At 57.7% G+C, this 23,681-nt stretch overlaps 1 protein-coding gene across 1 annotated transcript; it reads left to right on the top strand.

Moving 5' to 3' along the window:
• The first annotated feature begins 3,346 nt into the window (after positions 1–3,346).
• On the top strand, positions 3,347–22,070 carry FURIN (furin, paired basic amino acid cleaving enzyme). Its single transcript, XM_038767330.1, has 15 exons — positions 3,347–3,684; positions 6,849–6,947; positions 7,315–7,410; positions 8,130–8,258; positions 8,407–8,483; positions 17,330–17,418; positions 17,695–17,867; positions 18,651–18,863; positions 19,056–19,156; positions 19,429–19,532; positions 19,652–19,769; positions 20,441–20,620; positions 20,720–20,844; positions 20,953–21,069; positions 21,471–22,070. The coding sequence occupies exons 1-15, from the start codon at positions 3,511–3,513 to the stop codon at positions 22,040–22,042; spliced, it is 2,367 nt and encodes a 788-aa protein (XP_038623258.1). The 5' UTR covers positions 3,347–3,510; the 3' UTR covers positions 22,043–22,070.
• Positions 22,071–23,681: the final 1,611 nt, after the last annotated feature.

Here is a 23,681-nt window from a genome sequence, read left to right as displayed (position 1 = left end):
CAGCCGCCCCCGGCCGGCTCCCCGAGGTCTGGGCCACAACCGGGGGGAAGGGGCAGCCAGGCCCGACCCCGGGCCCACTTCTTGGGGGGTCCCCCCCTTGGACCTCCCCCCTCCCCTCCCCACGACAACACGTGTGCCCCCCCACACACACCCAGTCATGTGGCCGGGAGGAAGGAGGTTGTGCCCATGATGTGCCCACGATGTGCCCATGACGCACCACGGGGCTCCTCAGACAGCCCCAAGCATCGTCGCCCCCCGCCCCCCGCTGCCGCCGCCGAAGCGGGGAGGGGTCGCGGAGCCCGTCACGTGGGAAGGGATCATGGGTGTCTCACAGTAAACCAAGTCTCAACTCGTTGGGTGAGTCAGAGTCTGGGGGGTCACAGGAAAGCGAGGGAGGCCGGACCCCCGCGGGGGGCACAGGGGAAGCCGCGGGACTGGTCCTGGCCGGTGACCGGAGGCCTGGCCCGGCCCGGTGCGGGGTAATTAAATACTTGTTTAATCAACTCCAACATCAGGCAGCTGCTGACTGAGCCCGCCGAGACCTGAAACCGGCTTGGCTTTGCCGAGCGAGGGATGTGTGTGTGTGTGTGTGTGTGTGTGTGTGTGTGTGTGTGTAGCTTTAGGCCCAAAAACTCAGTCTTCGGGGGTGTGGGGAGGGGAGCCGAATACGGGGACCTCTCCAGACCCTTGGGGGGAGAATTCGGGGACCCCCCCCCGCCCTTCCCCCGCCCAGATCTTTAGGGGTCGGCCGCCGACCAGCCTGGACCCCCCAGCCCGGCCCTGAGAAGGGAGCGGCGGTGAGGGAGGTGGGGTGGGGTGGCCTGGTGAGCAGCTCATTCCCGGGGACTAGACAGCAGGCTGGGAGCAGCCCAAGTTATTTTGAGGTAAACTGAAAATATCTCGGGAAGTACAGGTGCGGTGTGTGTGTGTGTGTGTGTGTGTGTGTGAGCGCCCAAGGGAAGGTCGGTATGTGGGAGGCCGGGAGAGGAGGGGAAAGGGCAATTTCCGGGTAGAGGATGGGCCAGGCCAAGTTTCTCTCCCCACGGACGGGACGGATGGAGCGGCGAGCGTGGCCGCCTGCACAATGCCCTCCGTGGGGCCCGGGACGAGGCGACCTTCCACGCTACCCCGGGTGGCTCTCTTTGACCCCGAAGGCAGGGACGAGGGCCCGGGGCTGGAAGTCCGGGTCACCTGAGTTCTTCTCCCGGCTCAGCCCCTTCACTTCTCCACGCCTCGGGTTCGTCAGCTGTGAAAAGGGCATAGGATAACCCGTTCTCCTTCCCGTGAGCCCCCATGCGGGACAGAGATGGTATCATCTGATGGGATTATCATGTGCCTACCCCAGTGCTTTGGCCCATGATGTACTGCATTTAATAAATCCATCCCCAGTAGTGTCGTTAAGTCTCCGGGCCTGGTGCCAAGGGCTTGGGGGGGCTGGCCCAAGGGGCTTTCAGACCCCATCCCCTCTACCTGTGCCCGAGGGGGGAGGCAGTGGGGGTCCGTTTGGGGCCAGGCCTGACCCCCCCCCCCAACTCCCCAAGCTGACCGCCTCCCCCCCACCCCCACCCCCGTCATTTCCCCGCCTCCCCAGGAGCCCCCCTTGATCATCTCCGCCGGGAACCGGCCTCCTCTGACTCAGGGACCGGTTTGGAGAGCGGCCGGCCAGGGTCCTTGTGAGGGACAGTTATTCAGACGTGGGCAGCAGGGCCGCTTCCGTTGTGTATGTTTGCCGAGGGAGGAAAGACAACACACGCACAAACTCACTCCCCTCCTCCCTCTCCTTATTGATTTCCCTCCCCTCTTCCCTCTCCCTCGGTGCCGGGTGCGGGTTTGGTTTCATAAGGCCTGGTGGTTGGGGGGAGGGATGGGGGCTGATGTCACCAAATCGGGCCCCCCACCCCCAGGGGAGCTGGTCCGCCTGTGGTCCTGGAGCTGGGCTGGGTGGGGAGGAGGTCCTAGGAGACTCCCCACCGTGCCCCCCACCCCTTCCCAGAGGGTCTGTTCTCTGCTCTCCAGGGAGCAGTGAGAGGGGTTCAAGGGCCCCGAGGCCTTTGGCGAGGGTGGGGGGAGTCCTCAATGGAGAGTCCAGCTGTGCTCACGCACCTGCCTCCCCAGCTTGGAGAGGCAGCCTGGATGGAATAACAAGAATAATAATTGTGGTTTTCATTTGAGACTTATCATATACCAAGAGAACACTGTCCTAAACGTAGGGGGAGATAGAAGATAAACCCAGCAGATCCCAGTAGGCTGTGACATGCAGCGGGGCTCACAGTCTAATGGGGATGGGGAACAGATGTCTTATTCCCATTTTTACAGGTGGGGAAACTGAGGACCAGAGAAGTTGAGTTAATTGCTCAAGGTCACAGAAGCGGGATTCAAACCCAGGGTTCCCCGACTCCCAGGCACGCGTTCTTTCCATTCTGCCATTCGGCCCAATCTGGCGTGCTCACGGCGGGAACCCCTTCCATCACCAGTCGTCCGTGATATTTATCGAGCACTTAACTGTGTGCAGAACACAGTACTGAGCGTTTGGGAGATTGTAATGCTGCAGAGTCAGTAGACACATTCTTACCTGCCCACAACAAGCTCACAGCTTAGAGGGGGTGATGGTTATTAATACGAATAAATCATTTTTCATGTATAATGGATAGATACTATGCACGTACTTGCTGACCAAAGGCAGCTTTCCCACTGTCCTGGGATTAGCCCCGGCAGGGCGGGTGGCGTAGTGGAAGGAGCCCGGGCCTGGGAGTCCAAAGGAACTGCGTTCTAATCCCGTGTCTGCCACTTGTCTGCCGGGTGACCTTGAGCAAGCCACTTCCGTTCTCTGGGCCTCAGTTCCCTCATCTGGAAAATGGGGATGAAGACCGTGAGCCCCATGGGGGACAGGGACTGTGTCCCACCTGATTAGCCTGTATCCACCCCAGTGCTTAGTACAGTACCTGGCACCTAGTAAGCACTTAACAAAGACCACAGTGATGGTGATGATGATGATGGTGATTAGTAGACTTCAGTGTGGCTGGAGGAGGGAGGAATTGGGCCCGGAATTGGGCCCAGAGTTCACCTGGTCTGGGCAGTGGCTCTCTGCCAGACCCAAGGGTCTGGTCGGTCTGTCCAGTGGGACTCTTCCTTCCGTTGGGCGGCCTTGTTGTGCTGAGAGCTCTGTATTGTCATGCAGCAAGGGGTGGGGGCCGGGCTGAGGGGGAGCCGGCCATTCCCCTCCCCCGCTGTATGGTGAGGTGGGGGTGGCAGGGGTGGAGGTTGGGGGTGGGGGTCGTCTCCCAGGCCGGTCCCCAGTTGGTGGCGGGCGACGTTCATCCCTTCTTCTCCGGTTGCTTTTCCAGTGCCCGCCCTGCCCCAGCCTGGTCCTCCCTTCCCTGGGTGAGGGGCCACATGCCCAGCCCTGGGGTCCGGGCCGGGGGCCTTGGTCCAGCAGCCGAGCCCCTCTGACTGGGCGCGGAGGAGCGCAGGAGCAGAACGGGCCCGGGGCTGGGCCCGTGCCCTCGCCCCATGGAGCCGCCCCCACGTTGGCTGCAGTGGGTGGCCGTGGCCACGCTGATGCTACTGGCCGGCGAGGCCCTGGCCCAGACCGTGTACACCAACACGTGGGCTGTGCTCATCCCCGGGGGCCCTGCGCAGGCCGACCAGGTGGCCCGGAAGCACCGATTCCTCAACCTGGGGCCGGTGAGTATTTCGCCCACTCCCACCCTGGGAGATGGAAGGAGGGATGGCCCCAGGGGGCAGGACCCGGGGGTTGCCGCCATCCCAGTAGCTGCCTTACGCTTGTCCTGGGGGGGATATCAGCAAACTCTGGCTGGTCCCACCGACCAGCCTTGGGCCTCCAGTCATCCCTGTGGCTAGCCGCTTTCCCCTTCTCCTAGCCCTAGCCCACCTCCGCCCCCTGCCATCCCTCTGCCCCTTTTCCTGGGAGAGCAGAGTCTGCTGTGCAGAGGGGCTGGAGTCTGAGCGGGTCAGAATACCCTCAGCAGCTGCTGCTGGAGGGGACCCCCCTACCCCCCCCCCCCCCCCCCCGCCCCCAATACACACACACAGCAGCCAGCTGCCTTCTGGCTATATTAGTCCTGGGGGGGCAGGGAGAGGGCTGGGGGGTGGGGGTGAGAGCAGAGAGGAGAGGTCCGGAAAGCAAAGAGCAAAGAGATAAAGTCCGTCCCTGCCGAATCGGCAGCTGACTCATAGTGTAGCACCCTGCGTGGGTCAAGTAGATTTTGCACGTTTGGACCCAGGGCTCCACCTGAAACAGTGCTCTTATGGTAGGGCAGAGGAGCTCAGAGGAGGAGATGAGACTGCTTCCTCTGGCAAATCTGAAGCAGGTTTATGCAAATGATTAGGCAAATGAGCAGAATGGGGGGATGGGGGAGACTCCCCGGGAGGGCTGTGGGGAAGGTAGTTAGACCACCTGCCCCCCACAAACACATACACGTACTCCACCACCCTGCTGCCTGAGTTTTGCTGTCAGAATAGCTAATCAGTTCCTGAGTCCTGCTTTTTGCAGGGCACAGCGTTGAGCACTTGGGAGAGTACAGTGGAGTTAGACAGGACCCCTGCCCTTAATAATAGTAAGAATAATGATGGCACTTGTTAAGCGCTTACTACATGCGAAGCAGTGTTCTAAGCGCTGGGGAGGATACAAGGTGATCGGATTGTCCCACATGGGGCTCACGGCCTTAATCCCCATTTTACAGATGAGGTGACTGTGGCCCAGAGAAGTGAAGTGACTTGCCCAAAGTCACCCAGCTGACAAGTGGCGAGGTCGGAATTAGAACCCATGACCTCTGACTTCCAAGCCCGTGCTCTTTCCACTGAGCCACGCTGCTTAAGGAGCTTACAATCTAGTGGTTCATCGTGGGCCAGGGATGTGTCTGTTATAGCATGCCCTCCCAAGCACTTAGTATGGTGCTCCGCACACAGTAAGCACTCAATAAATACGAGTGATTCGTTGATCTAGTGCAGGAGACAGATGCTGAAATACGGAGTGGGTCAGAGGAAAGAAAAGGGAATACGTGTGAATTAGTGCTCAAGTGATCATGTGTAAGACATGGCCAAGAATGCCGTGGGCGGTAGGGAGGACATCAGTGCTTAGATAATGCTGAGATGATTTTTTTTAATGGTACGTGATAAGTGCTTACTGTGTGTCAAACACTGTTCTAAGTTCTGTATCAAACACTGTTGTAAGTGCTAGGGTAGATTCCAGTGAATTGGGTTGAACACAGTCCCTGTCCCACATGAGGCTCTCAGTCTAGGAGGAGGATCTAAATGATCAATCAGTCAATCAGTGGTATGTATTGAGTGCTTACTGTGTGGAGAGCACTGTATTAAGAACTAGGAGGCGTTCAGTATAATGGAATTGGTAGGAGCATTCCCTGCCCTCGAAGAGCTTCCAGTCTAGAGGGGGAGAAGGAAGGGAGGTTATAAATTAATCAGGGGAGGCCTCCTGCGGAAGATGTGATTTCAGATCAACTTATTTGCCAGGTGACCTTGGGCAAGTCAGTTCACTTCTCTGTGCCTCGGTCACCTCATCTGTTAAATGGGGACTGTGAGTTCCATGTGGAACAGGGACTGTGTCCAACCTGATTAGCTTGTATTTACCCCAGCGTTTAGAACAGTGCTTGACACATACTAAACACTTAACAAATACCATCATTATTATTAGCATTATTATTATAGGTGGACTTGAGAGAGACAAAGGGCATGACCTGGAGTGCAGTGGGAAAAGGGAGTGGATAGGCAAGAGGAGGGAGCGAGACAACTGTTGTTCAAGCTAGGGGCCGGGTGTTTCCCCGGGAGGCGGAGAAGAGCGAACGGGTGACCGTTGGCGGTTTTGGAGGATGGGGAGGCGTGTGCATTTTAGAAAAATGATCCGGTCAAGGGTAGACCGGCCAGGGGAGAGAACGGAGGAGAGAAACCAACAGGAGTCGAGCCTGGATGGGACAAGTGCCTAAACTTGGGGGATGGGGAGAGGGGGTGCGTTTGAGATGGAGAGGAAAGGAAGGGTCCCACCAGAGGCCTCAGAGAGGACCCAAGGGCTGAGGAAAAGGACAGGATAAGGATTCGGCCAGGACTGGAGGCTTCGGAGATGGGGAGGGTGATGGCGGTGATGGGATGGGAAAGTTAGAGGGAGGATGGGATTCGGGATCGGCTTCTGGACACTACTGTAGTAGTAAATAGTTTGTACTAGGCGCTTACTGCGTGCAAAGCATGTGCTAGGCGCCGGGAAAGCCCAGGTGGGAATTAGATACAGTCCCTCCCCCCGGCAGCACACAGTGTAATAAGGGCTGAGATGCCACTGGACCGACGGCTAGGGCGTTGTTCTAGAGGCAGGAGGTCATGGGAGAGACTAGTCTAGCAGGAATAGTGTTTATTGAGCACCCACTTAGGGCAGTGCACTGTACTGAGCACGTGGGAGAGACTAACCAAGCCCAAGACTCATTCCCTGCCCACAAGGCAGGGGGCGAGATGGACAGATATTGATTGGGGGCCAAATTGGGGTGCCATCCGCCTCTCCCTTTTTTTTTTAATGGTAATTGTTAAATTCTTACATTTCTTCCAGGCACTGTACTAAGCACTGGGGTAGATACGAATTAATCAGGATGGACCCAGTCCCTGTCCCACATGGGGCTCACAGTCATCACCCCCATTATTCAGATGAGGGAACTGAGGCCTAGAGAAGTGAAATGACTCGCCAAAGATCACACCGCAGACAAGTGGCAGATCCGGGATTAGAACCCAGGTCCTTCTGACTCCTGGGCCCGGGCTCTAGCCACTAGGCCACGGTGCCTCTCAACCCCCTCAGGATTCCCACTCCAGCTCTCCTTCTCTTGCCGTTTCAGATTTTCGGGGACTACTACCATTTCTGGCACCGGGCCGTGGTGAAGAGGTCTCTAACCCCTCACTGGCCCAGGCATAGCCGCCTGCAGAGGGAACCCCAGGTGAGACCCTCCCAACCCCCACCCCCACCCCCGTCCCCATCCCTCTCCTAATAATAATAATAATAATAATAATAACTATGGTATTTGGACACAGTCCCTATCCCACATTAGGCTCACTCTCTTAAGCCACATTTTACAGCTGAGGTAACTGAGGCACAAAGAAGTCAAGTGACTTGTCCAAGGTCACACAGAAGAATCCTCTCCTTCCCTCTACCCACCCGCCTTTGATCTGGGGCTGAGTAGGGGCTGGGGGGATGGGAGTCAGGGGTCGGGGGCGGGGGGGGTTGGCGGATGGCGATCTGTTGGGAGCTGAACGAACCCGATTGGGTTCTTTCTCTCTCGACCCCCGACCCCTTACCTATTCCAGGTGCGGTGGTTGGAGCAGCAAGTGGCAAAGGTGCGGAAGAAGCGTGACGTGTTCACGGAGCCCACGGACCCCAAGTTCCCCCAGCAGTGGTACCTGGTGGGTAGAGCCGGGGCCCCCCGGGCCCCTCGGGAGCCCCGACCCCTCCTCGACCCATGCCCCCAGTCAATCGTGGGAAGCAGTGTGGCCAGGCCTGGGAGTCAGAAGGACCTGCGGTCCATTCTTGGCTCTGCCACTTGTCTGCCGTGTGACCTTAGTCGAGTCACTTCACTTCCTTTAAGCCGCAGTCCCCTCATCTGTAAAACGGGGATGAAGACCGTGAGCCCCGTGTGGGACACAGATGGCATCTAGCCTGATTATCTTGTATCTGCCCCAGCGCTTAGCACGGTGTCTGGCACATAGCGCTCAACCAACGCCATTAAAAAAAAAAAAATCAATCAGCCGATCTGTGGTGTTTACTGGTGAGCGCCTGCCGCAACTATCCTGAGCGCTTGGGAGAGGCCATTCATTCATTCCATTGTATTTATGGAGCGCTTACTGTGTGCAGAGCACTGTACTAAGCGCTTGGGAAGTACAGGTCAGCAACCTATAGAGACGGTCCCTACCCAATAACGGGCTCGCAGTCTAGAAGGGAGAGAGAAAGGCCAGCTGAGTTGGTAGACAGGATCTCCGCTTCCCCATCTGGCTCCAACTGGGGATGCCACTGAGCTTCCCAGCCCCTCCCTTCAGCAGGTGGGGGGCGAGTGGCCCCAGCCCCTTAGGTGGGGGTGGGGGCCCTGGCGGCGGTGCTGAGCCAGGCCCGGTGGGCATCCCCACAGTACAGCGGGAACCAGCGAGACCTGAACGTGCGCGGAGCCTGGTCCCAGGGTTACACGGGCCGCGGCATCGTGGTGTCCATCCTGGATGACGGCATCGAGAAGAACCACCCTGACCTGGAGGCCAACTATGTGAGCGGTGCCGCAGCCTGCCCTCCCCGGAGAGGGTGGACGTGGTCGGGGCAGGGTTGGTGGAGGGGACCCCCGCGGGCCAATGCCCCCCACCCAACCACCCACCCCATTGCTCCCGCGGGGCGGCTGACGGGCTCGCGTCTCCTAGGACCCTGGGGCCAGCTTTGACGTTAACGACCAGGACCCCGACCCCCAGCCACGCTACACGCAAATGAATGATAACAGGTGAGGGGGCGGGCGAGGTTGGGGGCGGCAGCGGTCGAGGGCGGGGCGGGTGCTTCTCCACGGCCGCTGGTCCAGTGGGGCATGGGGACAGAGCACTTTGCCGGAGCGGGAGGGCCTGAAGAACCACGGCAGGCAGCTGAGGGGTTGCTGAGGGGAGGAAGGCGTAGAGAACTGGCTCTTTTACCTCCTCTCCCCCTCCCTTGTTAGATTGTAAACCTCTACGGATTTCCCCAATCCGTCAGTGGTGTTTGAGTGCTTAGAACAGTGCTTTGCACATAGTGAGCGCTTAATAAATGCCATTATTATTATTGAGTAGTTACTATGTCCAAAGCACTGCACTAAGCACTTGGGAGAGTACAACAGAATTAGTCGACACGTTCCCTGCCTACAAACGCTTAGTTCAGTGCTCTTCATGCCGTAAGGGCTCCATAAATATGATTGATTGATAATGAGTTTACAGTCTAAAGGGGGTCCAACCCAAGTAATATGTACCTACCCCAGCACTTAGTAGAGTGCCTGACACACAGTAAGTGCTTTCTATTTTTAAAAATAATATTAAAAAAAAAAACCTTAAGGAAGAACCTGACCCCAGGAGTGTCGTGTCCTGTTTCCCGCCCCCCTGCCGCTGCAAGAAAATAAACGGGTTGTTAGGTCCATGGAACAGGAGTGCCGACCGCTGTACTGGATGCTTGGGAGAGCGTTGTGGGTGGGGAATGTGTCTATTATGTTGATGATATATTCTCCCAAGTGCTTAGTTGAGTGCCCTGCACCCGGTAAGCACTCAGTAAATACGACTGATTGATTGAGGGTACAATAATTGCTAGGACCGATCCCAGCCCCCAGTTACAGACAGGAGGACGAAGGAAAAGCGGGAGATATGTCCGTGAGTTAGTGCTGTAGTAACAGGGTGTGTAATGCATGGACAGAAGTGCTGTGATGAAGTGGCAGTTGGTAAGTTCTATCTGCCACTTTAGGCAGCCTGGCTCCTGCAAAGAATTCAGAACCAGGAGTTGGAATCTGGGCTATAATCCCAGTCCTATCCCCTTGTCCACTGCGTGACCTAGGCGAAGCGCTTCACTCTTCTGGGCCTCAGTTTCCTCACCTGTAAAGTGGAGATAAGGTACCTGCCCTCCTTCCAGTTTCGGGGGAGAGCCCAGGGTGGGACAGGGACTTAGTCTGTTGTGGTGCTTGACACATAGTAAACACATAATCAGTCGTATTTATTGAGCACTTATTGTGTGCAGAGCGCTGTGCTAAATGGTGTTTAGTGGCCTAGTGGATAGGGCCCAGGCCTGGGAGTCAGAAGGACCTGGGTCCTAATCCAGGCCCCACCACTTGTTTGCTGTGTGACCTTGGGCAAGTCACTTCACTTCTCTGGGCCTCTGTTCCCTCATCTGTAAAATGGGGATTGGGACTGTGGGCCCCATGTGGGACGTGGGCCGTGTCCAACCTGATTAAATTGTTTCTACTCCAGCACTTAGTACAGTGCCTGGCACGTAGTATGCACTTAACGAGATCGAGGCCCAGTGAGGAAGTTAGCACCAGAGGAGCAGAGGGTGCGGGCTGGGATGTAGAAAGAGAGAAGGGCGGTGGGGCAGGAGGGGGCGAGGTGATGGAGAGCTTTGAAGCCAACAGTGAGGAGTTTTTGTTTGATACGTAGAGTTGATAGGCAACCACTGGAGATTTTTGAGGAGGGGGGTGACATGCCCTGAACGTTTCTGTGGAAAGATAATCCGGGCAGTGGAGTGAAGTACGGACCAAAGTGGGGAGAGACAAGAGGTTGGGAGGTCTGAAAGGAGGCTGATGCCTGATGTGGGATAGGATGAATGATTGCACTCACATGGTAGCAGTTTGAATGGAGAGGAAAGGGCAGATCTTGACGATGTTGTGAAGGTGGGACCGGCTGGCTTTGGTGAGGGGATCGGTTGAGTGGGTTGAATCAATCAATCAATCAATCGTATTTATTGAGCACTTACTGTGTACAGAGCACTGTACTAAGTGCTTGGGAAGTACAAGTTGGCAACATATAGAAACAGTTCCTACCCAACAGTGGGCTCACAGTCTAGAAGGGGGAGACAGAGAACAAAACCAAACATATTAATCAATCAATCAATCGTATTTATTGAGCGCTTACTGTGTGCAGAGCACTGTACGAAGTGCTTGGGAAGTACAAGTTGGCAACATATAGAGACAGTCCCTACCCAACAGTGGGCTCACGGTCTAGAAGGGGGAGACAGAGAACAAAACCAAACATACTAACAAAATAAAATAAATAGATATGTACAAGTAAAATAAATAGAGTAATAAATATGTACAAACATATATACATATATACAGGTGCTGTGGGGAAGGGAAGGAAGTAAGTTGGGATGGAGAGGGGGGCGAGGGGGAGAGGAAGGAAGGGGCTCAGTCTTGGAAGGTCTCTTGGAGGAGGTGAGCTCTCAGTAGGGCCTTGAAGGGAGGAAGAGAGCTAGCTTGGCGGATGGGCAGAGGGAGGGCATTCCAGGCCCGGGGGATGACGTGGGCCGGGGGTCGATGGCGGGACAGGCGAGAACGAGGCACGGTGAGGAGATTAGCGGTGGAGGAGCGGATGGTGCGGGCTGGGCTGGGGAAGGACAGAAGGGAGGTGAGGTAGGAGGGGGCGAGGTGATGGAGAGCCTTGAAGCCCAGGGTGAGGAGTTTCTGCCTGATGCGCAGATTGATTGGTAGCCACTGGAGATTTTTGAGGAGGGGAGTAACATGCCCAGAGCGTTTCTGGACAAAGACAATCCGGGCAGCAGCATGAAGTATGGATTGAAGTGGGGAGAGACACGAGAATGGGAGATCCGAGAGAAGGCTGATGCAGTAGTCCAGACGGGATAGGATGAGAGCTTGAACGAGCAAGGTAGCGGTTTGGATGGAGAGGAAAGGGCGGATCTTGGCAATGTTGCGGAGCTGAGACCGGCAGGTTTTGGTGACGGTTTGGATGTGAGGGGTGAATGAGAGAGCAGAGTCGAGGATGACACCAAGGTTGCGGGCTTGTGAGACAGGAAGGATGGCAGTGCCATCTCCAGTGAAGAAATGCCATAGGACAGTACAACAGAGATGGTAGACACGTTCCCTTCCCACATCATAAATCCCATCTTTATCGTCACATAAGCAGAGGAGGATGGATTTCTAATCAGGGAAGGCCTCCCGGAAGAGGGGTGATTTCAGAAGAGCTTTGAAGATGGGAGGGCTGTGATCTGGCAAGGTTGAAGGGGGAGGGAGTTCCAGAAAAGAAGCTGGATGTGAGGTGGGAAAGACAAGAATGAGTGGTTTAGCTGGAGAGGAACGAAAGCTGGGGAGAGGCGGGGTGGGTAGGAGAACAGGGTGGATAAGAAGGAGAAAGGCTGAGGGATAGATAAAGCCACAGGTGAGCATCGTGGCCTAGTAAATAGAGCACGGTCCTGGGAATCAGGGCCTGGGTTCCGATCCCGGCTCCACCGCTTGTCTACTGTGGGACCTGGGGCAAGTCACTTCACTTCCCTGGGCCTCAATTCCCTCGTCTATAAAATGGGGATGGAGACGGTGAGCCCCACTTGGGACTGTTGGACTGTGTCCAGCCCGATTTGCCTGTATCCAGCCCAGTGTTTAGTACAGTGCCTGGCATAGAATAAGTGCTTAACGAGACCACAGTTATTATTAGGCAAGGAGTTTGCTTGACGCAGAGAACAATGGGTACGCACTGGAGGGTTTTTCCAGAAGCGGGAAGACATGTACAAATTATGTTGTTTAAAAAAAAAATTGATCCGGGCAACGAGTGAAGGGTGATGATGATGATGATAATAATAATAATGATGGCATTTATTAAGCGCTTACAATGTGCAAAACACTGTTCTAAGCACTGGAGAGGCTACAAGGTGATCAGGTTGTCCCATGGGGGCCTCACAGTCTTCATCCCCATTTTACAGATGAGGTAACTGAGGCCCAGAGAAGTTAAGCGACTTGCCCAAAGTCACCCAGCTGACAAGTGGCAGAGCTGGGATTTGAACCCATGACCTCTGACTCCAAAGCCCATGCCCTTTCCACTGAGCCACGCTGCTTCTCAAAGATCTGGAGAGTGGAGAGACTGGAGGCAGGAAAACCAGTGAGAAAGCTGCCGAAGTAGTAAAGGCAGGCCAGGACAAGTGCCTGGGACAATCAAGGGGTCGTTGGGTTGGAGAAGGAAGGACAGATCCTGGAAGTATTGTGAAAAAAGAAAATTTGGCAATGGTGTTTGAAAGAGAGCCGGAGTGTGCCGAGGATCAATCAGCCCATGGTTTTTATTGAGCGCCTAGTGTGTGCAGAGCATTCATTCGTTCATTGTCGTATTTATTGAGCGCTTATCATGTACAGAGCACTCTACTAAGCACTTGGGAGACTACAACAGTAAACAGATACATTCCCTGCCCACAACAAACTTGCTGCGTAAAGAGTGGGGAGACAGACGTTGCAGATATGTACATAAGGGCTGTGGGGCAGAGGATGAATAAAGGGAGCAGGTCAGGGTAATGCAGAAGGGAGTGGGAGAAGAGGAAAGGGGGAGCTTAGGGAAGGCCTCTTGGAGGAGATGGGCCTTCGATAAGACTTTGAAGGAAGGGGGAGAGTCATTGTCTGACAGATTTGAGGAGGGAGGGTGTTCCAGGCCAGAGGCAGAATGTGGGTGAGGGATAGGCAGCGATATAGACAAGACGGAGGTACGGTGAGAGGCATCAGAGGAGCGAAGTGTGCGGGCTGGGTAGGAGACAAAAGTAGGAGAGTAGCGAGGTGAGGTAGGAGGGGGCAAGGGGATTGACTGCTTTGAAGCCAATGGTGAGGAGTTTTTGTTTCATGTGGAGGTGGATGGGCAACCACTGGAGTTTTTTGAGGAGAAGGGAAACGTTTCCTGGATGTTTTTGTAGAAAAACGATTGGGGCAACAGAGTATGGACTGGAGTTGGGAGAGACAGGAGGCAGGGTGGTCAGCAAGGAGGCTGTTGCGGTAATCCTGGCGAGATAGGATGAGTGATTGTATTAACGTGGTAGCAGTTTGGATGGAGAGGAAAGGGCGGATTTTAGCAATGTTGTGAAGGTGGGACCAACAGGATTTAGTACAGAGCACTGTACTAAGCGCTTGGGAGAGTACAGTACAACAGAGTTGGTAGTCACATTCCCTGACCACTAGGAGCTTACAGAGGGGGATACAGATGTTAAAAGAAATTACGAATAGGTACATAAGTGCCGTGGGGCTGAGGGCACAAATCCAAATGCAAGGGTGACGTAGAAGGGAGAGGGGAAAACAAAGGCTTAATCGGGGAAGGCCTGTTGGAGGAGGTGTTATTTTCAATAAGATTTTGAAGATAGGGGAGAGTGGTGGTCCGTCAGATAGGAAGGAGTTGCAGGCCGGAGGCGGAATGTGGGCGAGTGGTCAGCAGCGAGATAGACGGGATCGAGGTACAGTGAGTAGGAGGGCATTAGAGGAACGAAGTGTGCGGGTTGGGTTGAAGGAACAAATCAGAGGCGAAGGATGATGCCAAGCTTGCAGGGTTCAACGACCGGGAGGATGGTGGAGGTGGTTTCAACGGTGAAGAAAAAGTGAGGTGAGGGAGAGGATTTGGAAGGAAAAACAAGTTCAACTTTGGATATGTTGAGTGTGAGGAGTCAGCTGAACAACCGTGTAGAAGCAGGAGGAAGGGAGAAATTGCAGAAAAGGGGAGAGGTTGTTGCGTGAGAGGTAGGTAACGATGAATAATAATAATTATGGTATTTGTTAAGCTCTTACTATGTGTCAAGCACTGTTCTAAGCATTGGGATAGGCACAAGTTAATCAGGTTGGACAGAGTCACTATCTTCCACGGGGCTCGCTGCCTAAGTCGAAGAGTAACAGTGTGGTCTGGTGAATAAAGCACAGGCCTGGGAGTCAGAGGACCTGGGTTCTTATCCCGGCTCCACCGTGGGCCTGCCGCATGATCTCAGTCAAATCACCTAACCACTCCGTGCCTCGGTTTCTGCACCTGTAAAATGGGGATTTCCACGCACCTGTTCTCCCTCCTACTTAGATTGCGAGCCACCTGGTGGGACTGGGACTGTGTCCGATCTGATCATCCTGTATCTTCCCCATTGCTTAGAACAGTGCTCGACACAGAGAAGCAGCGTGGCTCAGTGGAAAGAGTGCGGGCTTTGGAGTCAGAGGTCATGAGTTCAAATCCCGGCTCCGCCACTGATCAGCTGTGACTTTGGGCAAGTCACTTAACCTCTCTGTGCCTCAGTTACCTCATCTGGAAAATGGGGATTAAGACTGTGAGCCCCATGTGGGGCAAACTGATTACCTTGTATCTCCCCCAGTGCTTAGAACAGTGCTTGGCACATAGTAAGCGCTTAACAAGTACCAAAATTATTATTATTATTATAGTAAGCCGCTTAACCAGTGCCACAATTACTGGGGAGAATGAGTATTTAGTCCCCATTTTACAGATGGGGAAACTGAGGCACGGAGAAGTTAAATGACATGTCCAAGGTCCTGCAGTAGGCAATTAATCGGCGGAGCTGGGATTAGAACCCAGGTCCTCTGACTCTCAGGCCCTTGCTCTTTCCATTAGGCCACCCTGCTTCTCTGGTAGATTTGGGAGTCACCTGCATAGAGGTGGTAGTCGAAGCCATAGGGTTGGAGGTTAGCCATAGCTCCCTTCCTCCCTTCAAAGTCTTACTGAGAGCTCACCTCCTCCAGGAGGCCTTCCCACACTGATCCCCCTTTTTCCTCTCCTCTTCCCCATCCCCCACTGCCCTACCTCCTTCCCCTCCCCACAGCACCTGTATATATGTTTGTACAGATTTATCACTATTTATTTTACTTGTATATATTTACTATTCTATTTATTTTGTTAATGATTTGCATATAGCTTTATTTCTATTTATTCTGATGACTTGACACCTGCCCATATGTTTTGTTTTGTTGTCTGCCTTCCCCTTCTAGACTGTAAGCCCATTTTTGGGTAGGGACCGTCTCTATATGTTGCCAACTTTTACTTCTCAAGCACTTAGTACAGTGTTCTGCACACAGTAAGCACCCAATAAATACAATTGAATGAATGAATGAATAGAGGTTAACCCAAGGGAATAAGGTTACTTTGTAGAAGAGAGGAGAACCCAGAACAGAGCGTTGAGGAACACCCCCATTCACGGTGGGATGCAGAGGAAGATCTGGCCAAAGAGACCGAAAGGAAGCGAGCAGAGAACCAACGTTTGATAGTCTCAAGCATCAGAGTTGTTTGAGGAGCAACATTGGGAAAGAGCCCAGGCCTGCGAGTCAGGAGGATCTGGGTTCTAGTGCTGGCTCTGCCACTTGTCTGCTCTGTGACCCTGGGCAAGTCACTTCGCTTTTCTGTGCCGCAGTTACCTCATCTGTAAAGTGGGGATTGAGACTGTGAGCCCCACATGGGACAGGGACTGTGTCCAACCCTATTTGCTCTTATCCACCCCAGTGCCTCGCAGATAGTAACCTCATAACAAATATCACAGTACCTTAACACCACAATACCATAATAATAAAGAGAATTAGGATAGATGATTGGAGAGGTTCACACTGTACAGAGAGGGGAGCGCCCCTCCTCTCCCCCCCACCCCCCCGCCCCCCACCACAGTCTCCTGGGCAGAACTCCCGGACTTGCTCTTCTCCGGTTTCAGTCAATGAATGGTATTTATTTAGCACTTGGTGGTACAGAGCACTGTAATGAGCGCTTGGGAAAGTTCAGTATAACAGAGTTGGTAGACGTGTTCCCTACCCACAATGGGCTTACAGTTTAGAGATGTACTGTGTGAGCTAGAGGGATGTAGGAGAAGAGAATAGATAAGAAAGGGAGAAATCTGATGGATGGAAGGCCTTAAAGCCTCAGGTAAGGAGGTTGCCTGAGAGGCAGAGAACACAGACGAGCTGAGAGTTTCCGGTCAGGATCGAAATGATGCAGAATGGTGGCTTTCAGGCCTTTGGGGTCTTTGAAACCTCCTCCTCATCCCCACTAAAATCACTGCCCCCATTTGCCCTCTGGCACCTATCAGAGTTGATTAGATTTGGCAAAAGGAGATTGGCATTTTGGAGAAGGTGGTCTCCGTGGACTGGCGGAGGAGGATCACAGGTCAAAGGGGTCAAAGAAGGAGTTGGAGAGGAGGAAGTGGAGGCAGTGGGCATATACTGCCCGATTAAGGAGCTTGGACCGTCGTCAGAGGAGGGAAATGGGGCTGGATAGTGCAGGAGGCTGTCCCGAGAAGCTTTTTTTAGGCTAGGGGACACCAAGGAGCCCTCGGAGTGAGCAGTTGAAGATGGCGGTCAGAAAGGAAGGAGGAGGGACATGGGCGCATGAGGTTGCAGATGCAAGAGGAGGGTTGGTGTGTGAAAGTGGGTGGGAGATCTGTCCTTGAGGTGGCCGAGAAGAATGTGGAAAGGGTAGGTGAGGGGGAGGCTTTGGAGAACTCACACTCCATGGTTCTTGTCAGTTTTGTCAGCAGACTAGCGGACACGCACACTGGGGGGAGATGGGGGCCTTGGGCAAAATGGGGTGCCGGGGATCGGTGCGGGGGCAGACAGGCCTGATCCCAGACGGCTCCAGGGGACTCCACAGGAGCGTGCTGGGGGCGAGAGGGGATGTGAGAGGCCAAAGGCCTGAAGGTTGTGGGGGAAGAGATGGAGGTTCACGGAAGCCACTACTGATCGAGGGACAACCGTGTGGCATCCTTGCCCCAAACCACACCTTCCTCTACCCGCCAGCTCCCCAACTGGCTTGAGGCCAGATTCTGGTTCCTTGCCCCCAACCCAGGCCCCTGCCATCTGCTCCCCTGTGACACCACCCAACCCCGGTTTCTGCCCTGGCACAGGCATGGCACTCGATGTGCGGGAGAGGTGGCGGCAGTGGCCAACAACGGCATCTGCGGTGTCGGCGTGGCCTACAACGCCCACATTGGAGGTGGGTTTCAGGGTCGTGGGCACCCAGGCTGACTGGGGGCTTTGAACCTGGTGTCCGAGGCCTCCTTGGCACCACCGTCACGGCTGGGCCTTCAAGGTGGGGGCCAGGCTTGGTCCAAAAGCGCTGGCTGCTGGCTGGCCTCCACCCAGCTGGGTCTGGAGCCAGGGAGCTTCTGAGCCGAGGGGTTGGAGGGTCTGGGCGGGGTCCGGGGAAAGGCTGGCGGGGGTGAGCAGCAGCAATGGCAGCAGATGTGTTCCCCGCGGTGCCCCTCCGCAGGCGTGCGCATGCTGGATGGCGAGGTGACAGACGCCGTGGAGGCCCGCTCCCTGGGCCTGAACCCCGATCACATCCACATCTACAGCGCCAGCTGGGGCCCCGAGGACGACGGCAAGACGGTGGACGGGCCAGCCCGCCTGGCCGAGGAGGCCTTCTTCCGAGGGGTCAGCCAGGTGGGGCCTCCACCCGGGGGTGCACACTAGGGGGCGGAGAGGGGTGGGACTTGGGGGGTGGGCCAGGTGTCCCCTGGGCCGGACTGTAGTCCTATAGACTATAAGCTCGTTGTGGGCAGGGAATGTGAACGTGCTATTTATTGTTGTATTGTACTCTCCCAAGCACTTAGTACAGTGCTCTGCACACAGTAAGCACTCAATCGATACGATTGAATGACTGAATGAGGCCTCTTGCCCCCGCTCTCTTCCCCTCTATACACACACAGTGAACTCCTCTCTGCTGGGGTGTCTTTCCCCCCCGCATGCTTTTTTTTTTTTTTTTCAAGAAAATGGTAGTGGGTAAGCACTTACTCTGTGCCAGGCACCATACTAAGCACTGGGGTTAGATACGAGCTAATCAGGTTGGACACAGTCTTAATGCCCATTTGACAGCTGAGGGAACTGAGGCCCAGAGAAGTGAAGTGACTTGCCTAAGGTCATGCAGCAGAGACATGGCAGAGGCCGGCCGACTCTCAGGCCCATGCTGTATCAACTAGGCAACACTTTTTTCTCATATACGCACACGTACTTACATACGTACATGTATGTGCGCACGCACACGCCCACACACACACACGCACCCACACACACCCCAGAGTGTCTTTCCCCCTCTCCTTCCACCGCTTTCGCCATGTGCCTGCACGCCCCCAGACACACAGACAGCGACCCACCCCGCTCCAGGGTCCCTCTCCCAGTGCAGAGCAGAGCGTGCTGACCGCCCGTCTCTCTCCCCCCTCCCCGCAGGGCCGGGGCGGCCTGGGCTCCATCTTCGTCTGGGCGTCCGGCAACGGCGGGCGTGAGCACGACAGCTGCAACTGCGACGGCTACACCAACAGCATCTACACGCTGTCCATCAGCAGCACCACGCAGCTGGGCAACGTGCCCTGGTACAGCGAGGCCTGCTCCTCCACCCTCGCCACCACCTACAGCAGCGGCAACCAGAACGAGAAGCAGATCGTGAGTCGGGGCCTCCCAGACGGGTGCCCGGGGAGAGGCCCCGCAGGCAGGGGCCCGGACCCCAACCCTTGCTCCGATCCACGGCCCTCCCTGCGCCAAGGGTTCCCTCAGACGGGGCCGGGATGGTCCAGCGGGAGGGCTCCGTCCCTCCTGGGGGGGGCCACGTGGCCCACGAGCTCCCTCCGCCCACAGGTGACCACGGACCTGCGGCAGAAGTGCACCGAGTCGCATACGGGCACCTCGGCTTCCGCCCCCTTGGCCGCCGGCATCATCGCCCTCACCCTGGAGGCCAAGTAAGGACCAAGGTCTCTGGGGCGGGGCGGGTGTCAGGAGGAAGGGTGAGGAATAAGCACCCCCCTCCATCCCCAGCCCCACAGTCTCTGTAGGCCCCGGTCTCTCCAGGGGGCGGGCAGAGAGGCACTCAGGCACGGAGAGCCTGCTGGACCGGGCACCCCCCGCCACCCCTAGTCCCGCCGTCTCGGTGGACCCCGGTCTGTCCCGAGGGGGGCAGAGAGGCACTGAGGCACGGGGGTCTCACCGGGCTGTCCCTCCCTGTGGCCTGTAGCAGGAACCTGACGTGGCGCGACATGCAGCACTTGGTGGTGCGGACGTCCAAGCCGGCTCACCTCAACGCCAATGACTGGGTCACCAACGGCGTGGGCCGCCAAGGTCAGGGGGCAGGGGCGGCTGAGCCGAGGGGCCGGGGAGGGTGCATTCTCGTCCACACGTAAGCCCCCTTCCCGCCTCAGCCGTCCGGGACGCCCCCTGATCCTCGCTTTCCCTGACAGTGAGCCACTCGTACGGCTACGGGCTGCTGGACGCCGGGGCCATGGTGGCGCTGGCCCAGAACTGGACCACAGTGCCACCGCAGCGCAAGTGCCTTGTCGACATCCTCACAGAGCCCAAGTGAGGGGTGGGACTTCGGGGGCGAGGAGGGGCAGGACCCCGGGGGCGGGGAGGGGCGGGCCCCGGCTTAAGCCCCTTCCCCCCACCGCTGGGCTGCAGCTGTTGCAAGGCCCGGGGAGCGCTTCTGGAAGTCGGTTCGGCCCCAGGCTCCTCCCACAAAGCGTGATGTCCACCCCGATATAATGACGGCCTCCAGAATCGGGGCCAGAAGCACGTGGCTTGGGGAATCTAGTTTGCTCTCGGTACATGTGCTCTGGACTGGGCATAAATGTCTCCAATCGGTCGATCGGTGGTATTTATTGAGCAGTTACTACATACAGAGCACTGTACTAAGCGCTTGGGAGAGTCCGATACAACCAAATTAGCAGACATGTTCCCCAGCTACAGTGAGCTGACAGTCTAGATGGGTCCCCAAATCCCCAACCATGGGGACCCCAGAGAGGTGAGCCCTCGTAGCGAGGGGTAATTCCAGGGACCCAGGGGACTGCCGGTCCTCCCTGGCCCCTCTCTCACGGTGGGTCAGCCGGGGAGGCAGCGCCAGGGACCAAGTCGGACAGGCTCTGCTTCGCCCACCCATGTCCGTGCCAGTGATGCCAGCTGCCAGCCCCAGGTGGTGGCCCTGAGGCACCGATGCATGGTTTCCCCCGTCCCCCTGTCCTCCCCCCCTGCAGGGACATCGGGAAGCATCTGGAGGTGCGGCGGAGGGTGACGGCCTGCCTCGGGGAGGCCAACCACATCACCCGGCTGGAGCACGCCCAGGCCCGGCTCACCCTGTCCTATAACCGCCGCGGGGACCTGGCCATCCACCTGGTCAGCCCCCTGGGTACCCGCTCCACCCTGCTGGCCTCCAGGTAAGCCCCTCCCCGGTCCCTGGCCCCCCTTGTGTCCCGGCTTCGGCCCGTCCCCTCCCCGGCCCTCCTCCACGCTCCACACGCCCTCCCCCGCTCCAGGCCCCACGACTACTCGGCGGACGGCTTCAACGACTGGGCCTTCATGACGACGCACTCCTGGGACGAGGACCCCGCAGGGGACTGGACCCTGGAGATCGAGAACACCAGCGAAGCCAACAATTATGGTCTGCGAGGGCGGCCCCGGGTGCGGGGCGGGTCTGGGGGGTGGCGAGGGAAGCCCTCGGGCCGGGATCGGGGAGGGGTCCCGGTAACCGGTGGCCTCCTGGACCCAGGCACATTGACCCGGTTCACCCTGGTGCTGTATGGCACGGCCCCCGAGGGACCCGCCCTCTCTCCGGCCCCCGAGAGCAGTGGCTGCAAGACCCTGACGCCCAGCCGGGCCTGTGTGGGTGAGTCAGGGGCCCGGGCCCCGCCCGGTGGTCCCCACCCCAGGGAGGGGGAGGGGCACACCTGGCTCATGGATCCAGGCACGTCCGGCCCAGTCCCCGGGAACGGGGACGGGGTCCCGGCGCCCTCCGGAGTTGGGGCTGGACGGGGTTCTGAATTCTGGCCCCAACCCCGCTCTCAGAAGGGCGGACTCTCCCCCGGGGATGGCGTTTGGGAGGGACCTGGCTGGCGGGGGCGGGGGGAGGGCATAGGGCCGATGGGGTGGAGAGACCCAGTTCCAAGGGCTTTGTGGGAGAGTTGAAGGCAGTGGGGGGTTGGCAGGGACCTGCGCCCTCTGGACTCCCCCTCCCCTTGCCCACCCGGGGCCCGGACACCCGCCCACCCCCCGTTCTCCCTCCGACAGTGTGCGAGGAAGGGTTCTCCCTGCACGAGAAGAGCTGCATGCGCCACTGCCCGCCCGGCTCCACCGCCCTGGTCCCGAGTGCCCGGCCCGGAACGGAGCCCGTCAGCCCCAGCGTCTGCGCCCCCTGCCACCCGACCTGTGCCAGTTGCCGGGGCACCGCCCCCACGGACTGCCTCAGCTGCCCCGCCCACTCCCACCACGACCCCACGCGCCTGACCTGCTCCCACCAGAGCCCCAGCAGCCGTGAGTCGCCCCGGACCGGGGGCCACCCGGGCGAGGGCCCGCTCCTGGCCCACCTGCCCATGCTGGTGACCGGCCTCAGTTGCGCCTTCATCATGCTGGTCTTTGCCATCGTCTTCCTGGTCCTGCAGCTGCGCTCGGGCTCCAGCCTGCGCGGGGCCAAAGTGTACTCTCTGGGCGGCGGCCTCATCTCCTACAAGGGGCTGCCGCCGCCGGACACGTGGCGGCGGGTGGGGGACGGCGATGATGAGGAGGGCGGCCCCTCCGAGTCGGACGAGGATGAGGGCCGGGGCGAGAGGACTGCCTTCATCAAGGACCAGAGCGCTCTCTGACCGGGGCCCGTCCCCACCCCCCGGCCTCCCCGCCCCCCACCCCGCGGGCACTTTTTAATTCACCAAAGTATTTTTCTATTATCGGGACTCGGCCAGGGGCGGGGGGGCCGGGCAGGGAGAGCGCTGGCCGGGCCTCGCTGGACCCCTGCTCTGCCCCTCCCCCCATCCACCTCCTACCTGAAAGCGGGTGCAGGGCTGGGGTGGGGGTGGGCTTCGGTCGCATCCGTGACCGGCCCTGCCCAGACGTGGTGCCTGGCTGCTCCTCGGGCCTCCTGCTCTCCAGAGAGAGGGATGTGAGCCTGGAGTAAAGTGGGGGGCGGGTGACCGGGGGCGGGAGGAGGGCTTCTTGGGGTTTCCAGCCCTGAAGGTCTGGGCTGCGGGAGAGGATTCCTTCTGGGGTTCCCCGCCCCTGCCTGCAGACTCCTGCTGCTGGCTGCCCCTTCTATAGCAATAACGGGCCCCAGCCAGGCCAGCGGGCAGCTTGGGGCACCGCTCCCCCCATCCTCCTCCCCACCCCACTGGGCATCAGAACTGCAACTCTGCAGCCCTTCCAATCTCACCCCTCCCACCCCCCGCCCCGGCTCTGGGGGCCTGAGCCATCCCAGTGGTCATAGGAAGAGCCCCAGGCCCAGTGGAAGGCAGGCGGCTTCCCCTGGGGAAGGGACCACAAGCCTCTCCTCACCCACTGCCCACTGCCTGCTCACCTGCGTACACACCCCATCTGTGCCCTCTGCCTCCACAGCACCGTGGGCTAGGAAGGCCTCATCCTCCCCGCCCCCCCATCTCCTGCCCCAGCTTGGTCCCACAGCTGGTCTGGGCCCCACCCATCCCACCCCCTACCCTGCACTGGGCAGACTGGGCCTCCACACATCCCCCTTTCCCCTCCACTCCCCAACCCAGCCACCGGGCCTCTACTGCTCCCCTGTTCTCTGAGCCTGGGGCTTCTGGGCTCCCCTCCCCCCTCCCAGCTCTGGAGCCCCCCCCTCGGGGGGGGGGGAGGGGAGCTATTCTCTCCCCCCTGCCCCCAATGCTGCTTTCCCCCGTGGGGATCTCAGGGGCTGTTCGAGATATATTTTTCACTCTGTGATTTCACTTTAGATGCTGATTTTGTTTTTTAATTTTTTTGTATTTTTTTTTTTAACTTGGGGCAGTAGCCAGGACCCTTCTCCCACCATCCCCCGTCTCCTACCGTCCATCTGGCTGAGAGCCCTGTCTCTCTCACACCCACCCCAGCCCCCTGGGGGGAGGGCAGTGCTGAGCTGGGGCATTAGCTGGTGTGCTGTGGGGCGGGGAGGTGGGGTGGAGCCCACCCCTGCCCAGAATCACCCAGAGCCCGGAGCGGGCAGGGCCTCGGGGGTCCCCTCCCCACCACGGGCCTTCAGGGGGAGAAGCACTGACTCAGAGGGTGTCCGCCCTCTCCCCCCTTCCGACGTGCCTTCTGCACCCCCTGCCTGCCCTACGGGACAATCAGCTCTCCCCCTGCCCCTCCCCCGCCCTTGCCCCCCCCCCCCCAAGGCCGGCCCAGGCTGGTTTTGTATGATACTGGGTTGGTGCACACAGTGACTCTGTTTTCTTGTAATTTAACGGGCCCAGTGTGGTGGGTTCTATTTAATGGACACGAGATGATGATAGAGATTTT

Source organism: Tachyglossus aculeatus, chromosome 26 (assembly GCF_015852505.1).
Source record: "Tachyglossus aculeatus isolate mTacAcu1 chromosome 26, mTacAcu1.pri, whole genome shotgun sequence".
Classification (NCBI taxonomy): domain Eukaryota; kingdom Metazoa; phylum Chordata; class Mammalia; order Monotremata; family Tachyglossidae; genus Tachyglossus; species Tachyglossus aculeatus.
This window is presented reverse-complemented; position numbering and strand designations above follow the sequence as displayed.

Excerpts from the sequence above, each read along its gene's own strand:
- FURIN (XM_038767330.1), top strand. The coding sequence starts at position 3,511 with ATGGAGCCGCCCCCACGTTGGCTGCAGTGGGTGGCCGTGGCCACGCTG. Across the intron at positions 19,770-20,440 it reads GACATCCTCACAGAGCCCAA|GGACATCGGGAAGCATCTGG; the intron begins GTGAGGGGTGGG and ends CCCCCCCTGCAG. Across the intron at positions 21,070-21,470 it reads GCCCAGCCGGGCCTGTGTGG|TGTGCGAGGAAGGGTTCTCC; the intron begins GTGAGTCAGGGG and ends TCCCTCCGACAG.